This window comes from Eubalaena glacialis, chromosome 15 (genome assembly GCF_028564815.1).
Source record: "Eubalaena glacialis isolate mEubGla1 chromosome 15, mEubGla1.1.hap2.+ XY, whole genome shotgun sequence".
In the NCBI taxonomy this organism is placed as follows: domain Eukaryota; kingdom Metazoa; phylum Chordata; class Mammalia; order Artiodactyla; family Balaenidae; genus Eubalaena; species Eubalaena glacialis.
The window spans coordinates 75,058,283-75,076,673 of record NC_083730.1 but is presented as its reverse complement, the minus strand read 5'-3'; the positions used below and the strand labels follow the sequence as shown (position 1 = coordinate 75,076,673).

The 18,391-nt window shown below is 44.5% G+C and overlaps 1 protein-coding gene across 1 annotated transcript in view; it reads right to left on the bottom strand.

Annotated features, from left to right (window-relative positions):
* The window catches only part of ACACB (acetyl-CoA carboxylase beta), a 136,485-nt gene that overhangs the window by 90,117 nt on the left and 27,977 nt on the right, over positions 1 to 18,391 (bottom strand). The window contains exon 2 of the mRNA XM_061169893.1: positions 13,749 to 14,404. Coding sequence (XP_061025876.1) covers positions 13,749 to 14,395 — 647 coding nt within the window. The 5' untranslated portion in view covers positions 14,396 to 14,404. The remainder of the gene's footprint in view (positions 1 to 13,748; positions 14,405 to 18,391) is intronic.

Below are 18,391 nucleotides of genomic sequence, written 5' to 3'. Positions count from 1 at the left end.
TTTTTGGTCATCACAGCGTGGAGTGTACTCCTGGCATCTAGTGGATAAAAAGCCCGGATGCCACTCAACATCCTGCAAAGCCCAGGACAGCCCTCAACAAAGAATTACAGGGCCCCAAATGTGAACAGTGCCACAAGTGAGAAAGCCCAGTAGACTAGAACCATCCTCCCAGGCTTTGAATCCAAAATCTACTACTTATGACCTGTGTAATCTTGGGAAAGTTGCGTCAACATTCTGTGCCTTGCCTCCCTGATAGGATGTGAATATTTATAATATTAATAGGATCTGCCGCCTAGAGCATGTGTCCAGGGTTCACCACTGGGCCTGGCCTGCAGGAAAGAGCTTTAGTTGAGGTGCCTCTCTGCACGGGAGCCAGTATAAAAGTCCCAGTGTGAGGCCATCAGGCTAGGGCCCTGGCATTAACCAGCTCTTAAATCCCTTACCCTACCATTTCTTTCGTAAAACAGGGATGGTCACTGCTCTGAGCTGATGCCCTGATGGAAGAAAAGGCCTTACTATTATCACCCAGCAAGTAAGCAAGAAAGGACATTGCATAGCCCAGGAAAGGTCGATAGCTTTGAACTCATCTTTGGACCCCCAGATAAGTGGACGCTTGGAAATTTCTCAGGCCAACTGCCCCCTCAGTGCCTCCAGAGATGGCCACTTTGGCTGGGCCAGGGGTCAGCAAACTAGGGCCCAAGGGCCAAATCTAGTCTGCCACCTGATTCTGTACCTCCCACAAACTAATAAAGGTTTTTACATTTTTGAATGGTTGAAAAAGAATTGTACCTTGTGACACGTGCAAATTATATGAAATTCAAATTTCAGTGTCTGTAAATCATGGCTGGAATACACTCAGGCCCATTCAACTACATATTGTCTGTGGGAGCTGGAGCAGTAAAAGGCAAGGCTGAGTAGCTGTGACAGAGACCATACTGTCACAATGCCGAAAATATTTATTATTTGGCCATTTATGAAAAGTTTGCAGACTTTGGTTTTTCAAAAGCCCCTCAGGAAATTCTAATGTGCACAACATAGAGTGAGACCACCCACAGATCAACAACCAACATTTCAACATGGGCAGCGGGCCTTGGTCCTGAGCAGGAGTCCCTCGGCAGTGACATCATAACGGGATATTGTGGGGCTCACTGAAGACCAGACTCTTCTGCCTTCCGGTCCTCAACTTTATTTCATGCCAACAGAGACTCAAATCTCTTCTTGAGATGTCCTCCAACCACTCCGACCCACATTCACTTCTCTGTTCTCTGAACTCTGGCCCTGTTTGCACACAAAGGAATGCTGGCCGGCATTTGGGACCTTGCCTTCCTATCATTTCTGGCTCCTTAGTAGATGGTCCAGGACTTCAGGACAGGATCCCAAATGCCTCTTGACTGCATAGGCCTCTTTTGCAACAGAATTCTGTCATCACTGTTATGAGCTGTGCAAATGTTTGTGCTGACTCAGGACAGCACCCACGGCCCTGAGTGCTGGGCATAAGAACCATGGAAAGGCCAATTAGGATCAGCCCCATTGACAGATGAGGAAACCGGGGTTCAAAGGGTTGATGGCACTTTTCAAGGCTACAGAGCTCAGCGGCAGAGTGTGGCTGTCTATCTCCATCTTTTTAGCGACTTTAAGCTAAGAGAGGAACCACACAGTGACCCAATAAAGCATCTTCATATTATTATTATTTTTTTAAATTAATTAATTAATTTATTTATTTTTGGCTGTGTTGGGTCTTCGTTTCTGTGCGAGGGCTTTCTCTAGTTGCGGCAAGCGGGGGCCACTCTTCATCGTGGTGCGCGGGCCTCTCACTATCGCGGCCTCTCTTGTTGGGAGCACAGGCTCCAGACGCGCAGGCTCAGTAGTTGTGGCTCATGGGCCCAGTTGCTCCGTGGCATGTGGGATCCTCCCAGACCAGGGCTGGAACCCACGTCCCCTGCATTGGCAGGCAGATTCTCAACCACTGTGCCACCAGGGAAGCCCTTCATATTATTATATATACAGTGATCACATGGTCTGAACTTGCCAGGACAATTCCAATTTCGTGCAAGTTCATTCTTCTGGATTACAGTGGTTTGTGTCGGGGCTTCCCTGGTGGCGCAGCAGTTAAGAATCCGCCTACCCATGCAGGGGACATGAGTTCAAGCCTGGCCCGGGACGACCCCACATGCCGCAGAGCAACTAAGCCCGTGAGCCACAACTACTGAGCCTGCGCTCTAGAGCCTGCATGCCACAACTACTGAGCCCATGCTCCACAACTACTGAAGCCCATGCGCCGAGAGACTGTGCTCTGCAACAAAAGAAGCCACCGCAATGAGAAGCCTGCGCACCACAACTAAGAGTAGCCCCCGCTCGCCACAACTAGAGAAATGCCCGCGTGTGACAACACAGACCCAATGCAGCCAAAAATAAATAAATAAAAATAAATTTTAAAAAAAAATAATAAAAAATAAAATGGTTTGTGAAAGCTATTCTTCTGGACTAAAGTGTACAATAAAATGTGATTCAAGAGTTATAGGTTAAACTTTTTGTGTTAATAGTTTTATAGATCAGAGAAAAATGTATCCTTTGTAGACCATGTGGCCTGCTTTCGTTCCTGTAAGACTTGAGGGTTTTAGCCAGATGGGTTAGATCAGGGCTCCAAATGTGGAAGCAATGTGACTACCATGCTCCACAAAAAACCTAGTGCACAAGAATGACTGTGAGTCAAATCTGGGGCCCCTCTCCTTCTGCGGGCCCTTTGCTCAGACATGCTCTGAGCGCTCCAAGGAGGGTGCCCCTGAAGGCTCTGTTAGTCTCCCCTGCGGAAATACCAAAAAACTGGAGGGTCAGCCTCCCTCCTGGTGGGCTGGCCACACATCTGGGTCTCTTGCCCTCTCTGAACCCTGCATCTGAGAAACTAAACAACCACTGAGGCCCTTCTGACTCTACGAGTCTTCACTTCCCTGGCACGCTCACCAGCCACAGTAACTAGTTACCAGTCGAGTCCTTTAGTCTTCTGACTAGTCCAACATCAGGAAGGGCTTATATTTTGAAAGAGTCTATTCAAGCACATTATGCATTAAAACCTGGCTGCCCATGAAGAGCCCTTTGGGTAACAGCCTGAGCGGAATCCCCGTTACGCTATCACCAGCACTGACAGCCTCAGGTTCCTCATCTGTAAAATGGAGATGACAGCACCCACTGAGTGTCCCATGGTGCTGTTGTAAACCTGGCAGAAGATCACATGTACAAAGTGTTCAGCCTGGCATCCTGAAAGCACCCCACGAAGGGTAGCAGTTAATTACTGTTGCTCCCGTGGGCCTTGAATTTGAATTACTAAGAAAACACCTGCTTCCCCCATTAGATCAAGAGTTCCTAGGGACTTCCCTGGTGGTCCAGTGGTTAAGACTCCATGCTCCCAATGCAGGGGGCCCGGGTTTGATCCCTGGTCGGGGAACTAAGATCCCACATGCCACAACTAGAGAGGCCCGTGCGCTGCCAAAACGAGCCCACAAGCCACAAAAAAAGAGCCCACGAGCTGCAACAAAGACCCAGCGCAGCCAAAATAAATAAATTAAAAAAAAAAAAAAAAGAGTTCCTAGAAGGCAGAGGTCATGTTTCCCAAACATTTTTGTGTCCCTTCCTGCTTCCAGATGCAGGCCTTACACTCAGGAGATAGTCAGGTAATGTTTATGGACCAGATGGATACCTCCTGGGAAAAGAACAAAGGATAGAGAGAGACTTAGCTACAAAGCTGTTCTTCACTGTGTTAGTTATAATAACAAAAAGGGAGAAAGAGCCCAAATAACCACTCTCTGTAGGAGATTGTTTATAAATTTTAAAGTGTATCCGTTTAAAGGAACACTATGGACCCCTAGAATGCACCATGCGGAACAAGCGCTGGCAAATGCTTTCTGTAAAGGACCGGACAGTAAATAATTTAGGTTTTAGAGTCCATTCAGTCTCTATTCCTCTACTAAATACGGCCCTTGAAGCACAAAAGCAGCCATAGATGATACATAACGTGGCTACGTTTCAATAAAACCTTATTTGTAGACATTGAAATCTGAACTTCATGTAATTTTCACATCTCACTAAATAGTAGCCTTCTTTTGATTTTTTTTCAACTGTTTTTTTTTTTGGCCGTGCCACGCTGCTTGCAGGATCTTAGTTCCCTGACCAGGAATTGAACCCAGGCCGCCACAGTGAAAGAGTCCTAACCGCTGGACTGCCAGGGAATTCCGATATTTTTTTCAACCATTTAAAAGTTAAAAACTGGGACTTCCCTGGTGGCGCAGTGGTTAAGAATCCACTTGCCAATGCAGCGGACACGGGTTCAATCCCTAGTCCGGGAAGATCCCCCATGCCGTGGAGCAGCTAAAGCCCTGCGCCCAATTACCGAGCCTGCGTTCTAGAGCCCGCGAGCCACAACTACTGAGCCTGCGCGTCTAGAGCCCTTGCTCCGCAACAAAGAGAAGCCGCCACAATGCGAAGCCTGCGCACCACAATGAAGAGTAGCCCCACTAGCCGCAACTAGAGAGAAAAGCCTGCGCGAAGCAACAAAGACCCAGCGCAGCCAAAAAACATATAAATAAATAAGTTAAAAACTATTCTTTGCTCGCAGGCCACACAAAAACAGGCTGTGGGCCACAGTGTGCTGAGCCCCGTGGTAGACTACTTAATGCCCAGTGAAAAAGCAAGTTACAATATAGTATGTTCTGTATGATTCGAGTTCATAAATTAAGGCATACCTGCACCAAAAATTTAAAAAGGCTGAAAGACTATACAGCAGCTGTTAATAAAGATCAAATGGAGAGGAGGAGTATGGGTGAGCTTGTTCTTCCTTTTTGCTTATCTATAATTTTCTGAATTTTCAACAACGAACACGGCATCACTTTGGTAACCTTAAAAAAATGCAATAAAATTAAGACAAAAAAAAAAAAAAAAGAAATGAAATGAAGCAGGTGGTGCTAAGAAGGGCTCAGGCACAGAAATGCCTACATTTCTGTGTAGGTTAACCTGCTCAGGTTAACCTGCTCAGAAAATAACCTTAAGTGGGATGCCTGCCCAAGGGTACGTGGATTCGCCCCGGGCTTCACGATCACCAGGCTTCAAAACGACCTGCCATCGGGCAACCATCACCTTTATCAAGGCTAAGGGGAGGAGGAGGGGGAAAGCGCGGGCCCCGCCAACCAGCCAACCTTGAGGCACCTGTGCGCTCCCGAGAGCCCTTCTTCAATCAACATCACTGCCAAATCTGGCATCCACCTGAACCGCCAAGACCAGCTAGAGTTTGCGAGGCAGGCTCCATCTCCCCAGCTGCCAAACTGAAGCCGGCCTTTCTTTGGATGGGGCAGGGAAGGAGGGGGTGGCGCAGCCCGTCTTTACTAGGGGATGGGGGCGGGGGGTGGGGGGTGGGAGGGACTCTGCACGAGATTATAAAATGATAACTTGCTGTAGACCTGAAACTAACACAACATTGTAAGTCAATTATACCCCAATAAATTTTTTTTTAAAAAAGACAACGGTCATTAAAGTCGAAGCCTTACTTACTTTACTTTGCGATCAGGGAAACAGACCTTGCACTTGGCGGGACTCATGTTGACCCTCCCGCCGCCCACCAGGCTCCTGCTGGGATGCACAGCATGCACCCCCTACCCCTGTGAAGCAGACTCCTGTCCCGGGGACCAGCCAGGTAGCGACAGGGAGGCAGAGGCGCGGGCCTAGAGCGCCTCGGGCCAGGCGGCGCACCACCCTGCAGCAGCCCAACTCGGCGCGGGACTTCCTCCATCCCGAAATGCGTCCTGCACTCCTGTGTCCGGGGCAGACGCGCCCGCCCCGACCAAGCGGACCCCGCCTCCCGGGAGGTCCCGCCCCCTGACCGGGCCCCGCCTCCTGTCCCGGGACAGGATACAGGCCCTGCTGTCTCCCACACCGGGTCCCGCCTCCCCCCCACCCCGCCCCGGACCAGCCAGTAGCGCAGCCACCGCTGACCTTGGGCGCCGGGAGAGTGTGGCCCGAGACTTTAAAAAACCTCTTGGCTCCCCAGCTCCCCGGACTGGAGTAGAACAATTCCAGGATGGCATCCCCCCCTACAAACTGGCAGCTGGGAAAAACTTGCAAGCAATTCATGTGCGGGAATACGCACACAATAGGGAAGTGGTGGAAAATATGGGTTATTTAAAATGTGAGTCAGATGTCACCACGGTGCCTGGTAAAAGCCCCCGCAGTCAAATCAACTTATGGCTTCCAAGTTCCGGTTTTTGCTTATTCTTTCACCTATACTTCCAGGGACGTGTCTGCTCCATGCCTCCCCTCCCCCCAGTGAGCTACTAGCACACACTTGGAACCACCTGGGTCCCCAGCTAAAATGAGGGCCTCCAAGACAGGAAAGACGCAGCTGCCCTGTGACCCTAAGTAAGTTTCCTTCTGATAAGGTATTTACAGAGTGTTCTTTGGTGCCTCTGTCTCATTTAATCGTCGCAGCAATCTTACTGTTTTATTTCTGTAATACAGATAAGGAAAGAAGACGCAGAGATGTCTATCGCCCAAGGTGCCAGAGCTGGCGACCTGAACCCAGGCAATCTGATTCCAGTTAGAATGAATGAATGAATGTTTCTCCAAGTAGTTATAATAAATAAAAAGGATCCGACACACTGCCTAGCAAGCATTGCAACAGTAGTAAATGTAGCTTATGTGGATAGCAAACCCAAAAAATTAGAAATAAAATAAATGCAAAGGAATTCTCTTCTAAAGGTACAGCTAGGGCCACACCTCCAGGGGGCGCCATCCAGGCGGCCACAAAGTGAACAGTGACCTTTCCCTGGAGTTGTGTAAGCAGCCTTGCCTGAGGGCACTGGTTAGCTGGTTAGTCCTCTAACTATACATTCAACAATATTTCAACAATAATTTTAAAATATATATATTCAATATCTTGTAATAATCTATAATGGAAAAAATATGGAAAAGAATATATATATGTATATGTATAACTGAATCACTTTGCTGTACACCTGAAACTAACACAATATTGTAAATCAACTATACTTCAACAACAACAAAACATTTTTTTCATAAATAAAACAGGTGAACAAAATTCTCAGTTCTTCAGAGTTTCCGGAAGCTTCTTCATGGCTTTATCTTTAGTCCTTCCAAAAAAGAAACCTGCCGTAGGCTGATTTTTTTTTTTAAGTTTCAAATAAAAACCCAAAAGTACTCATGACCCAAATGGCCCACACTTCCATGTAACCACCTCAAAATAGGAAAAACAATTAAAATCAGGAAATGAAGGTATTTCAAAACACCCTACCCTACCCAAAGTCAGTTAGGATCTCCTGTTTACTCACGTTTTTCTAGATATTTATTCTCTATTGACAAACCCCAATACTCATTGACACTGTGTGGATATTTCAACTTCTCTGCTTTGCATCGTATCCTTTTATCAGAGAGCTTCACCTGCCTCTTCAGTCCGTCTTCCTCTGTGGACACAGGTTGCTATACCTTAAAGGTGTATGCCCGGTGGGGCTTGGAAATAGCCGTGGCCACAGATAAGAACTTTGGGAGATGCCCACTCAAATGATGGCAACTGAGGGATGGACTGGGAGTTTGGGATTAGTAGATGCAAACTATTATACACTGAATGGATAAACAACTAGGTCCTACTGTATAGCACAGGAAACTATGTTCAATATCCTGAGATAAACAATAATGAAAAAGAATGTATAAATATATGTATGAGTCACTTTGCTGTACAGCAGAAATTAACACAACATTGTAAATCAAGTATACTTCAATTTAAAAAAAAAAGCAAATGATGGCAACCGAGGCAGCCTCTGGGCTGTCCACTCCCAGCACTTCCGCTCTCATGATCTCTGCACCCTTCTGAGGTAGACACTGATGTTATCCCCCTTCAACGGAGGAGGAAATTGCAGCGGAGAGGGCATGGGACTGGTCTGAGATCCGAACCCAGACCTGTCTAACCCTCCACACAAAAGCAAAGACTATGAGAGCCACAAAGGACTTAGAGCATCCAGTCCAGCCATGGAGAGGGTAGGTGACATCCCCAAGGATGCACAGCTGAAGGCTGCCTGATAAATTGCCTCATCTCCTCACGCTTCCCATTTATAGAAAGAACAAGTTAGGAGAAGGGTGGAGGTACTTTTTCTGGGGCCCAGGTTAGGCGGCAGCATCAACACTGGGAGTTCGAAGACCACTTTCTGATCTGTATCTGCTGAGGGTCTGGGTTTGAATGGCTTCAGGGCCTATGATATCTTGCTGGGAGGCCTCAGACAGACCCCTGCACCTCTCTGGGTTTCAGCTTCTTATCTAGGAAGTGAGATGACTGATTCACTTTTTCCTCCCCGTAATTTTTATATTGTTTTATTATTAAACATTGTTAAAACTTCTTATAACAATGATATTTACAGCAGAAAGTTAGAAAATGCAGAAGAAAATTTAGATGACTCATAAGTATACCACATAATTAGACAATTATTACTATAGTTAGACAATGATTACTATTTGGAGACATTCCTTACAGTCTCTCCAGCCACACACACACACACACACACACACACACATTTATTAAGGATATTTTCGTGCTTATTATGCACCAGGGGATATTCTCAGCACATGACATACACGTGCCCACAATCCCTTACCAGAAATTCCCAGGGCCCAATGTATTTTAAAATTTGGAAATTTTTCTACGAAGGTAAAGCCTTATGTGACACATTATGGTGTTAATATTTCACCAGCAGAAGGCATAAATATTCACACAAAATGGGACAAGACTATAAATAACTTTGCATCAAGGCAGGTTTTGCTGGTGAGTTCACTGCCAACTTATAAACTTAAGTTTCAGAACTTTAAATTTCAGGCCTGCAATTGCGTGATCCTGAATGTGTCCCATCCCACTCAATCCACATATGCACCCCATAGGGTAGGATTATTAGGGTTATACGATAGTAAGAGGCGGCTTTGAACCTGGTGTCTTAGCCCAGGTCCATCGTGTACTAACCACTTTGCTGCTTGTTAAACATGTGGGATAACACATGTAACCTTCATTTCACAATATGTGAGCAACTATTTCGCTATTATACATCATGTAATGTTCTCATCAGCTCTGTTTTGAAGGGTTGAATGGAAATTCCAACCCTGGGGGACTGTTTCCAAGTCCAAGGAAAGACCACGTTCCAACTCCTGGCTTGAGATGAACCCAAAAGGAAAGAGACAGGAGGGAAGCCCTGAGTAGATAGCACAGTCACTGGATCTGTAATCAATCTATAATCGTAGCCAGCCCTTGTCCAGTCGGAAAAGGGAAGGGAAGTATGAGGTTGCATAACTGTATTAAAGGCAGAAGAAACATTTGAAATTGGAGTTTAACCTCAGAACTAGTATACAAACCACAAGATTTATGCAAAAAGGATTTTATGAAAACAGAAATTCTACTGCTGCTAAAGAGGGACAACAAAACGCCTAGTCGTCTGTTCATCCATCCATCCATCCACCAACCCATTCGTCCATCCACCCATCCATCCATTTATTCATTCATTCATTCATTCATCCCCAGACTCATTCACAAAGTGTCTTGCTTGCCCCAGAAATTCAGAATTCTGTCTTTGGCAGGTTTGGGTTGCTTGTTTCATTCATGCATTTGGTGAGTAATTCTTCAAAGTCTACCACGAACCCACACTAGGCTAGGCAGTGGGGAAAAGTGGAGACCCCAAAAATATGGCCCTGTTTTCATGGAGCTTGTGGTCCAATGCAGGAGACAGGTAACAACCAAGTAAACAAATAAAGAAACTAAAGACATGATCTCAAGGAGTGATTAAGTTTTCACGACACATCAGGGTGATCGATCAAGAAACTAGGGGCACGTGGGGAATACTGTAAAGGTGGGCCTCGACTCCCTGAAGATACTTCCACATGGGATTCTCATGCCAGGTCATTAGAAACAATGAACACGTGCGGGTCTCCTCCATCAGAGGCCCCTGATTCGGGGACTTGGCTGGGGCTGGAAATGTTCTAACGGAAATACCAGGATCTTGGGAAGCACCAGCAGAACTACCTGAGTTGCCCCTGGTACTAAAATTCAAAATTCTCGACTTTGAAAAGCACATGTACTGGGGGCAAAAGAACTGTGTGCCCTGTGAGCTTTCAGGAGTCTGGTCCAGCCTTCTCATGCTGCAGATGAGGCATTGGAGGCTCAGAAAGGGGAAGAGGCCTACCCAAGGTCACACAGCACATTGGTCCTCCCTGTGCCCCATCACCCCACAATGCACCTTCATCTCTATGTTTTGGTGCCTCTGGTTTATAAAAACCAAGATCCTTCTACCCCTCCCCCAGTCCTTTGCTGGGACAAGGCAGGAAAAATGATTCACATACAATGCTAAGTTTTATGCAATGAAGATATAAGGGCAGAAAATTCACTTCCTGTTTTGGCCCACAGCCATGCAAAGATAAGCCCTCGGTTAAGTATCGTTTACCTTTATAAATTTGCCAGTCCAGAAAAGCTGTTTTTTTAAGAACAAACCAGCAAAGATCCCTCAAAATAGTAGTGGAAGACAGGGAGTAGAAACTTGGGAGTCTTCCCCCTGCCCTACCATTTTAATCTACCATTTATTAAGTGCTTTATTCTCTTGCTAAGCACCTTAGAAATATGAGTTGATTTAATCTTCAGAACTTTCTCGGAATCCAAGACTCAGGAGAAAATAATAATATAATCATTTATTATTTTGGCAAGCCTATTTGCTTGATAAGTTCTTAATTAGCACCAGTAGGAAGAATTCACACAGTTGTTCCCTTTTTATCCATTAGGGCTGGGTCTGTGCCATCCAAGACAACAGCCACCAGCCACATGAGGCTATTTAAATTTAAATTAATTGAAACTTAAATTTAAAATTCAGTTCTGGGAATTCCCTGGCAGTCCAGTGGTTAGGACTCTGCACTTTCATTGCTGAGGACGCGGGTTCGATCCCTGGTCAGGGAACTAAGATCCCACAAGCTATGCAGTGCAGCCAAAAACAAAAAAATAAATAAATAAATAAAATTCAGCTCTTTAGTCACACTAGTCACATTTCAAGTGCTCAATAGTTGCATATGATGAGTGGCTGCCATATTGAACAGCAGAGTTCTAGAACATTCCATTCTGGAACATCCCAATGTGGCAGAAAGTTCTGTTGGACTGCTCTGTTCTGGCTTGAAAGTTGCCTCTTCCAAGAGCTCGTCCCTGACCTGACCACATCTTTCTAAAACAGATCCCCACAGGTATTTCTTCTGTAGCCTGTTTCCTTCCTGGCATTGAACATACTTGGAAACTATCTGATCAGTTTACCTGTTTATTTGTACATTTCCTATCTCCCTGCTAGGACTCTCCATCTTGTTTCCTGCTGGAGCCAGTGTGGTAAATGTATCTCACCATTCGTCCTCCTTAGATGCCACTTAGCAACCCCTCATTGGACATCCACGTCTAACATAATCTCTGATGCTTTTTCATTTGGGTGAATTGGTTTAATAAACTGTTTTTCCCTAATCCCTGCTGAAACCGTCATAATGAGGGAAAGAATGGGGTCTGGAAGGGAGAGAATGTTGGAGATTACTGGAGAACAACACTGTGACACAGTGAAATGAATCCTGCTGTCCAACAGATCTGACCTTGAAACTTGGCTCTGCCACTTCCTAGCTGCATGATCTTGGAAAAGGTACTTTGCCTCTTTTTTTTTAACCATTTTTTAAAATTGAAGTACAGTAGATTTACAGTGTTGTGTTAGTTTCAGGTGTACAGCAAAGTGATTCAGTTATATATATATATATATATATATATATACATATATATATACACACACACACACACACATATATATATATATTATTTTTCAGATTCTTTTCCATTATAGGTTATTACAATATACCGAGTATCATTCCCTGTGCTATACAGTAGGTCCTTGCTGTCTATCTGTTTTATATATAGTAGTGTGTGTATGTTAATCTCAAACTCCTAATTTATATCCCCCCCACCCCCCGCTATCCCCTTTGGCAGCCATAAGTTTGTTTTCTATGTCTGTGAGTCTGTTTCTCTTTTGTAAATAAGTTCATTTGTATCATTTTTTTAGATTCCACATGTAAGTGATATCATATGATATTTGTCTTTTTCTGTCTGACTTACTTCACTTAATATGATAATCTCTAGGTCCATCCATGTTGCTGCAAATGGCATTATCTCATTATTTTTTAAAGCTGAGTAGTATTTATTTCACCTCTCAGAGCCTCAGTTTTCTCATCTGTAAAATAGGGATCCACCACCAGCTTTGTACCATTGTTATAAAGGATAAATGGGTAATTTATATAAACTGTAGGTAGAAGAGGGGTAGGTAGAAGTGGGGAAGCTCTGGGTGAATTCGAGTGCTGGGTGAAGTGGGTGCTGGTGGGAAAGGAGCTGGGGAGGAATTTACTGCTTATTGAGCACCTACTGTATACCAAACTCTGTGCATACTTTATAAACATTATCCGATTTAATCCTTCAAAATTTTACAGATGAGGGACCGGGGCCAGGAGAGGCGATGTGCCATGCCCAAGGTCACACAGTGCGGGGTGGCAGAGCCAGGGTGGAACTCAACTCTGAAGTCTGACTGTCCCTTTAACCCTTCCAGAAACTCAAGACAGTCTTCCCCTAAAGATCATCAGTATAGGGAATATTTGCATTTTTCTCTTTTCTCTATCTCCAATTTCCAGTAACCAGGGTTAAAAATGTTCCAGTAACCATGCTCACCGGGAACATGGTGCCTATGTAAGAGCCCATCTCCTCGTCCAGGTTTTCCTCATTTTAGCAGAGAGCGTGCAAGAGCTGCTTAAAAGAAGAGCCAACAAGATTCCACTCCCAGGGCAGAAGAACAGACTGGAAGCAGGAAGAAACACTAGTTCTTTCGGGCTGGCAAAGTCATGGTTGGTGGCTCTTTTGTACTCTCTGCTCTCCCATATTTTCCACGTTTTCTACCTGGAATTACCGTATTCCATTTGTAATTTGGGAGTGGGGGGTGGCAAAGTCTGATAACAAGAACAACAGAAATGAAGCCACTGACTACACTCCCGGGACAGTCCCACCTGTGATGGACCTGTAGGTATTTGTTTCCAACAATCAGTTTGATGGATGTGTTATAGTATTTGAATTTCTGCCCTTTTTCTTTTTTTTGGCCGTGCCGCATGGCTTGTGGGATCTTAGTTCCTTGACCAGGGATTGAACCCAGGCCCTCGGCAGTGAGAGTGCAGAGTCTTAACCACTGGACAGCCAGGGAATTCCCTTGAATTTCCGCTTTTAAGGCATCACTAGGGGAAGGCATGTTTTACAGTTGTTAATTACCTATTGGATGAATGAACAAATGAATGAGCAAGTAAATGAATGTCTCATCAGGAGTCAGGGAAACCGTCCCTCCCTTTGGGTTCCCATCATTGCTTTGGCTCTTGCCAACCTGAGCTCATCCTGCTTAAATTATAACCAGTTGTTGCATACAAGGTCATCCTCCCCAACCAGACCGCGATCTTCTAGAAAGCCAGTTTCCTGGCCTGGGGCCCTGTACACGCAGTAGATGCTCAATAAATGATTTTGATAGGAGGGAAGGAAGGAAGCAGGGAGGCTCATGTCTTCTGCTTGTCACATAGCTACCCTCAAAGCATTGGCATCAGTGGGTAGCTTGGCCGAGCAGGGAAGGGTGTGGACCCCACCCTAACTCTGCGCCTCCTGGTTACGAGGACAGAGGGTACGTTACCTTATAGTGGGGACGGGGGTCTCAGTCTCGCCTGCGGTCTGAGCAGCCTCCAGGGACAGGGTCCCCAGGCTGGCTCGGCTGCCCTTCCGGGAAGATTCTCTGAACAAGCCAGTGCCAGAGTCCTCATCGGAAGAGTTGTCATCAAAAGAGCCCAGGATAAAGTTGGTCATCAGTTGCCTCTTGATGTGCGCCTGCTTCCTGTCTTCTTTGGAGAGGGTTCTGGCTCGCTGGCCCTGGGGTCTGGCTAGCACGGACAGGCCACTGGTATTTGGGGTCTCCAGGCCTTCGGTCCCTGTCCCGTTGGCTTGGCGTGCTGGGAAGGTGTCATCGGAGGAAAGGGGGTTTCCTTGGGGATTCTGCTGCAGGGGTGGCTGGGAGGTTCTTTGCTGGCAGGCGTCTTTGGGACCTTTGTGGGAGGCTGGCTCAGCCTGGTCAGGGGTCTCTGGCAGAGAGCTGCTGCTGCAATTTTCCTGCAGTGGCTCCCTGGAGCTGTCTGAGGCTGGAAGAGGCTCCTGACTTGTGATGAAGCTCACCTTCAATTTACTCTTGATGACTTGCTTGGAGTCCGTCATTTTCCCCCAGCTTCTTAACCAGGAAAAGGTCAGGCAGGAGAAAATCAGACAAGATAGAAAAAGAAGAAGGATCATTCAGAAAATCTGTAAGGGAACAAGAGAGACGTTTTAGGATTTATGTAATCATGTTATCTAGCTCTTAAAGGAGGTGGTGGTGAGAGCCAGTTAAGGTTCTGTGTATTCCGCTGAGAGAGCTGGAAGGGAAAAGCAGTAGACAGGGAGCAGAGAAGGGGAGCTCCTCCCGGCTTACATGCTCTGTGGTCTGGGGCATGTTTCTTTTTTTTTTTTTTTTAAGATTTTTTTTTTTTTTGATGTGGACCATTTTCAAAGTCTTTATTGAATTTGTTACTATATTGCTTCTGTTTCATGTTTTGGTTTTATGGCCACGAGGCATGTGGGACCTCAGCTCCCCGACCAGGGATCAAACCTGCGCCCGCTTCATTGGAAGGCAAAGTCTTAACCACTGGACTGCCAGGGAAGTCCCTGGGACATGTTTCTTAACCTCTCTGGATCTCAGTTTCCCACCTCTAATTTAGATAAACTAACACACACTCACCATAAATCATAAACATGCATGTGAGAGAGAACTAAATGAGATCAGGTACATTAAAAGACTCTGTTACAGCATCATTAATCATAATATCCCCAGAGCAGAAACAATCTAAATGCCCAATAACTGATGAATGGATAGACAAGGTGGGGTCTATCCGTACAGTGGAATATTGTTCAGCCACAAAAAGGAATGAACCACTGGTACATGCTACAACATGGATGAATTTGAAAACACCATGCTAAGTGAAAGAAGCCAGTCCCCAAAGACCACATATTGTATGATTCCATGTATTTAGATAATATGCCCAGATTAGGCAAATTCATTGAGATGGAAAGATCAGTGGTTGCCTGGGGCTAATGGGATGGGGGTGAAGGCTAAAGGGTACAAGGTTTCTGTTTGGAGTGATGAAAATGTTCCAAAACTGATTGTGGTGATGATTGTACAACTCTCTGAATAGAATAAAAACCATTGAATTTTGCGCTTTACGTGAGTCAAACAGTATACGAGTTATATCTCAATAAAGCTTATCTTAAAAAAAGACTTCATTATATTCCAATTTGTAGATGAAAAGGATTGTTGGCTTCTATGATCATCATCTTCCTCACTACCAGGATCATCAGCATCACTGTATTATTATCACAATCATCATCATGGTCTTGGAAAGAGGAATGGGCATCTTGTCGTATTTTCTTTGTAGCGCTAGTACACCTGATGCAGGTATGCTCATAGCTAGAATGAAAGTTCAGCAAGACCAAGGAGGGTCTGTTCTGTTCCAGGGTCTAGAACAGCACCTGGTACAGAGTGAGAACTTAACAATGGACAAAAATTCATTTTGTTGAATACATGAATTCAGATATTCCGATTTCTAACCCATGCCTCTGACCAACACACTAACTCTACCCTATTAATGAATAGATAATTATTATTTGCAGGAAATAGTTTAAAAAGCAAACAAACAAAAACGCAACCTGAACGTATTGAGATTTCTGACCCAATTTTGCCATAATTATCCAGTAGAAGCATTAAAAAAGCGGGACCAGGGCTTCCCTGGTGGTGCAGTGATTAAGAATCCGCCTGCCAATGCAGGGGACACGGGTTTGAGCCCTGGTCCGGGAAGATCCCACACGCCATGGAGCAACTAAGCCCATGCGCCACAACTACTGAGCCTGCACTCTAGAGCCCGCAAGCCACAACTACTGAGCCCGTGTGCCACAACTACTGAAGCCCATGTGCCACAACTACTGAGCCCACGTGCCACAACTACTGAAGCCCGCGCGCTCCAGAGCCCATGCTCTGCAACAAGAGAAGCCACCGCAATGAGAAGCCTGCGCACTGCAAAAAAGAGTAGCCCCCACTCACCACAACTAGAGAAAGCCCGCGCGCAGCAACGAAGACCCAATGCAGCCAAAAATAAATTAATTAAATAAATTTTTTTTAAAAAAAGGAGGACCACAAAACTCAAGCTTATCACTTTAGTATCTAAAAGGCATTTTCTTTTTATTTATTTATTTATTTATTTAGTTGCACCAGGTCTTAGTTACGGCAGGCAGGCTCCTTAGTTGTGGCATGCAAACTCTTAGTTCCAGCATGCAAACTCTTAGTTGAGGCATGCACGTGGGATCTAGTTCCCTGACCAGGGATAGAACCCAGGCCCCCTGTATTGGGAACAGAGTCTTAACCACTGTGCCACCAGGGAAGTCCTGCATTTTCTTTTTAAATTTCAACACAACAGTCTTAAGGGAAGTGGAAAAGTTCTCAAGATCTCCCAGAACTAAATGATCCAAGTACTTCTTGCACAGTTTGGGCAACAGAATTTGCTGAAATGTTGTCAGGGGTATTTTCTAGGTAATACACAGGGTCAGGAGATTTTTTTCTTTTAAGATCATCAAGTTTCCTTTTAAAAAAAAGTCAGTCAAGGGGTTGTTCAATATCAATGAACAAACCACATTAATAGAACAAAGGGAAAAAACACATGATCGTCTCAATGAACACAGAAAAAGCATTTGACAAAAATCCAACACCCTTGGGAATTCCCTGGTGGACCAGTGGTTAGGACTCTGCGGTTTCACAGCCAAGGGCCCGGGTTCAATACCTGGTTGGGGAACTAAGATCCCACAAGCCGCATGGCACAGCCCAAAAAAAAAAAAAAAATCCAACACCCATTAATAACAACATTCAGAAAAGTAGGAATAGGAAAGAACTTCAACAGAATAAGGCACATTAATGAAAAAAAAACACAGAAAATATATACTCGATGTTGAAAGATGGGAAGCTTTCCCCTAAGATCTGGAACAAGACAAGGATGCCCACTTTCACCACTGCTATTCAACATCATACTGAAAGTCCTAGCCAGAGCAATTAAACAAGAAAAAGAAATAAAACGCATCCAAATTGAAAAGGAAGACATAAAATCATTTCTATTCACAGGTGACATGATCCTATATATAGAAAATCCTAAAGGACCACCAAAAAACACTAACAGAGGTAATAAATTAAGCAGTTGGTGGCTACAAGATCAATATGCAAAAATCAGTTGTGTTTCTATACACCAACAATGAATAATCTGAAAAGGAAATTAAGAAAATAACTCCATTTACAATCACATCCAGAAGAATAAAATAGCTAGGAATAAATTTAATCAAGAAGGTGAAAGACCTATAGACTGAAAACTATGAAACACTGCTGAAAGAAATGAAAGAAGACCTAAATAAATGGCAAGACATCCCATCCTCATGGATTGGAAGACTTACTATTGTTAAGACGGCCACACTACCCAAAGCAATCTACAGATTCATATGGAACTGCAAGGGGCCCCAAATAGCCAAAGCAATGTTAAAAAAGCAAAACAAATTAGAGGACTCACACTTTCCAATTTCAAAATTTACGAGAAAACTATAGTCAGTGTGGTATTAGAATAAAGACAGACATATAGACAAATGGAATAGAATTGAGAGTCCAAAAGTAAACCCATACATCTACGACCAATTGATTTTTGACAAAGGTATTAAGACCATTCAATGGGGAAAGAATAGTCTCTTCAACATATGGGTCTGGGACAACTGATTTCCACATACAAAAAAATGAAGATGGACTCCTAACTCATACCATACACCAAAATTAACTCAAAATGGATCAACGACCTAAATACAAGAGCTAAAACCATAAAACTCTTAGAAGAAAACATAGGGGTAAATCTTCATGACCTTGGAGTTGGCAATGGATTCTTAGATATGACACCAAAAGCATGAGCAGCAAAATTAAAAATAGATAAATCAGACTCATCAAAATTAAAAACTTCTGTGCACCAAAGGGCATTATCAAGAAAGTGAAAAAACAATGTACAGAATGGGAGAAGATTTTTACAAACCATATATCTGGTAAGGGCCTAGTATCCAGAACACATAAAGAACTCTTACAATTCAGCAAACAAAAGACAGACAACCTGATTTTAAAACGAGCAAAGAACCTGAATTGAAATTTCTCCAAAGAAGATATACAAAGAGCTCATGAAAACATGC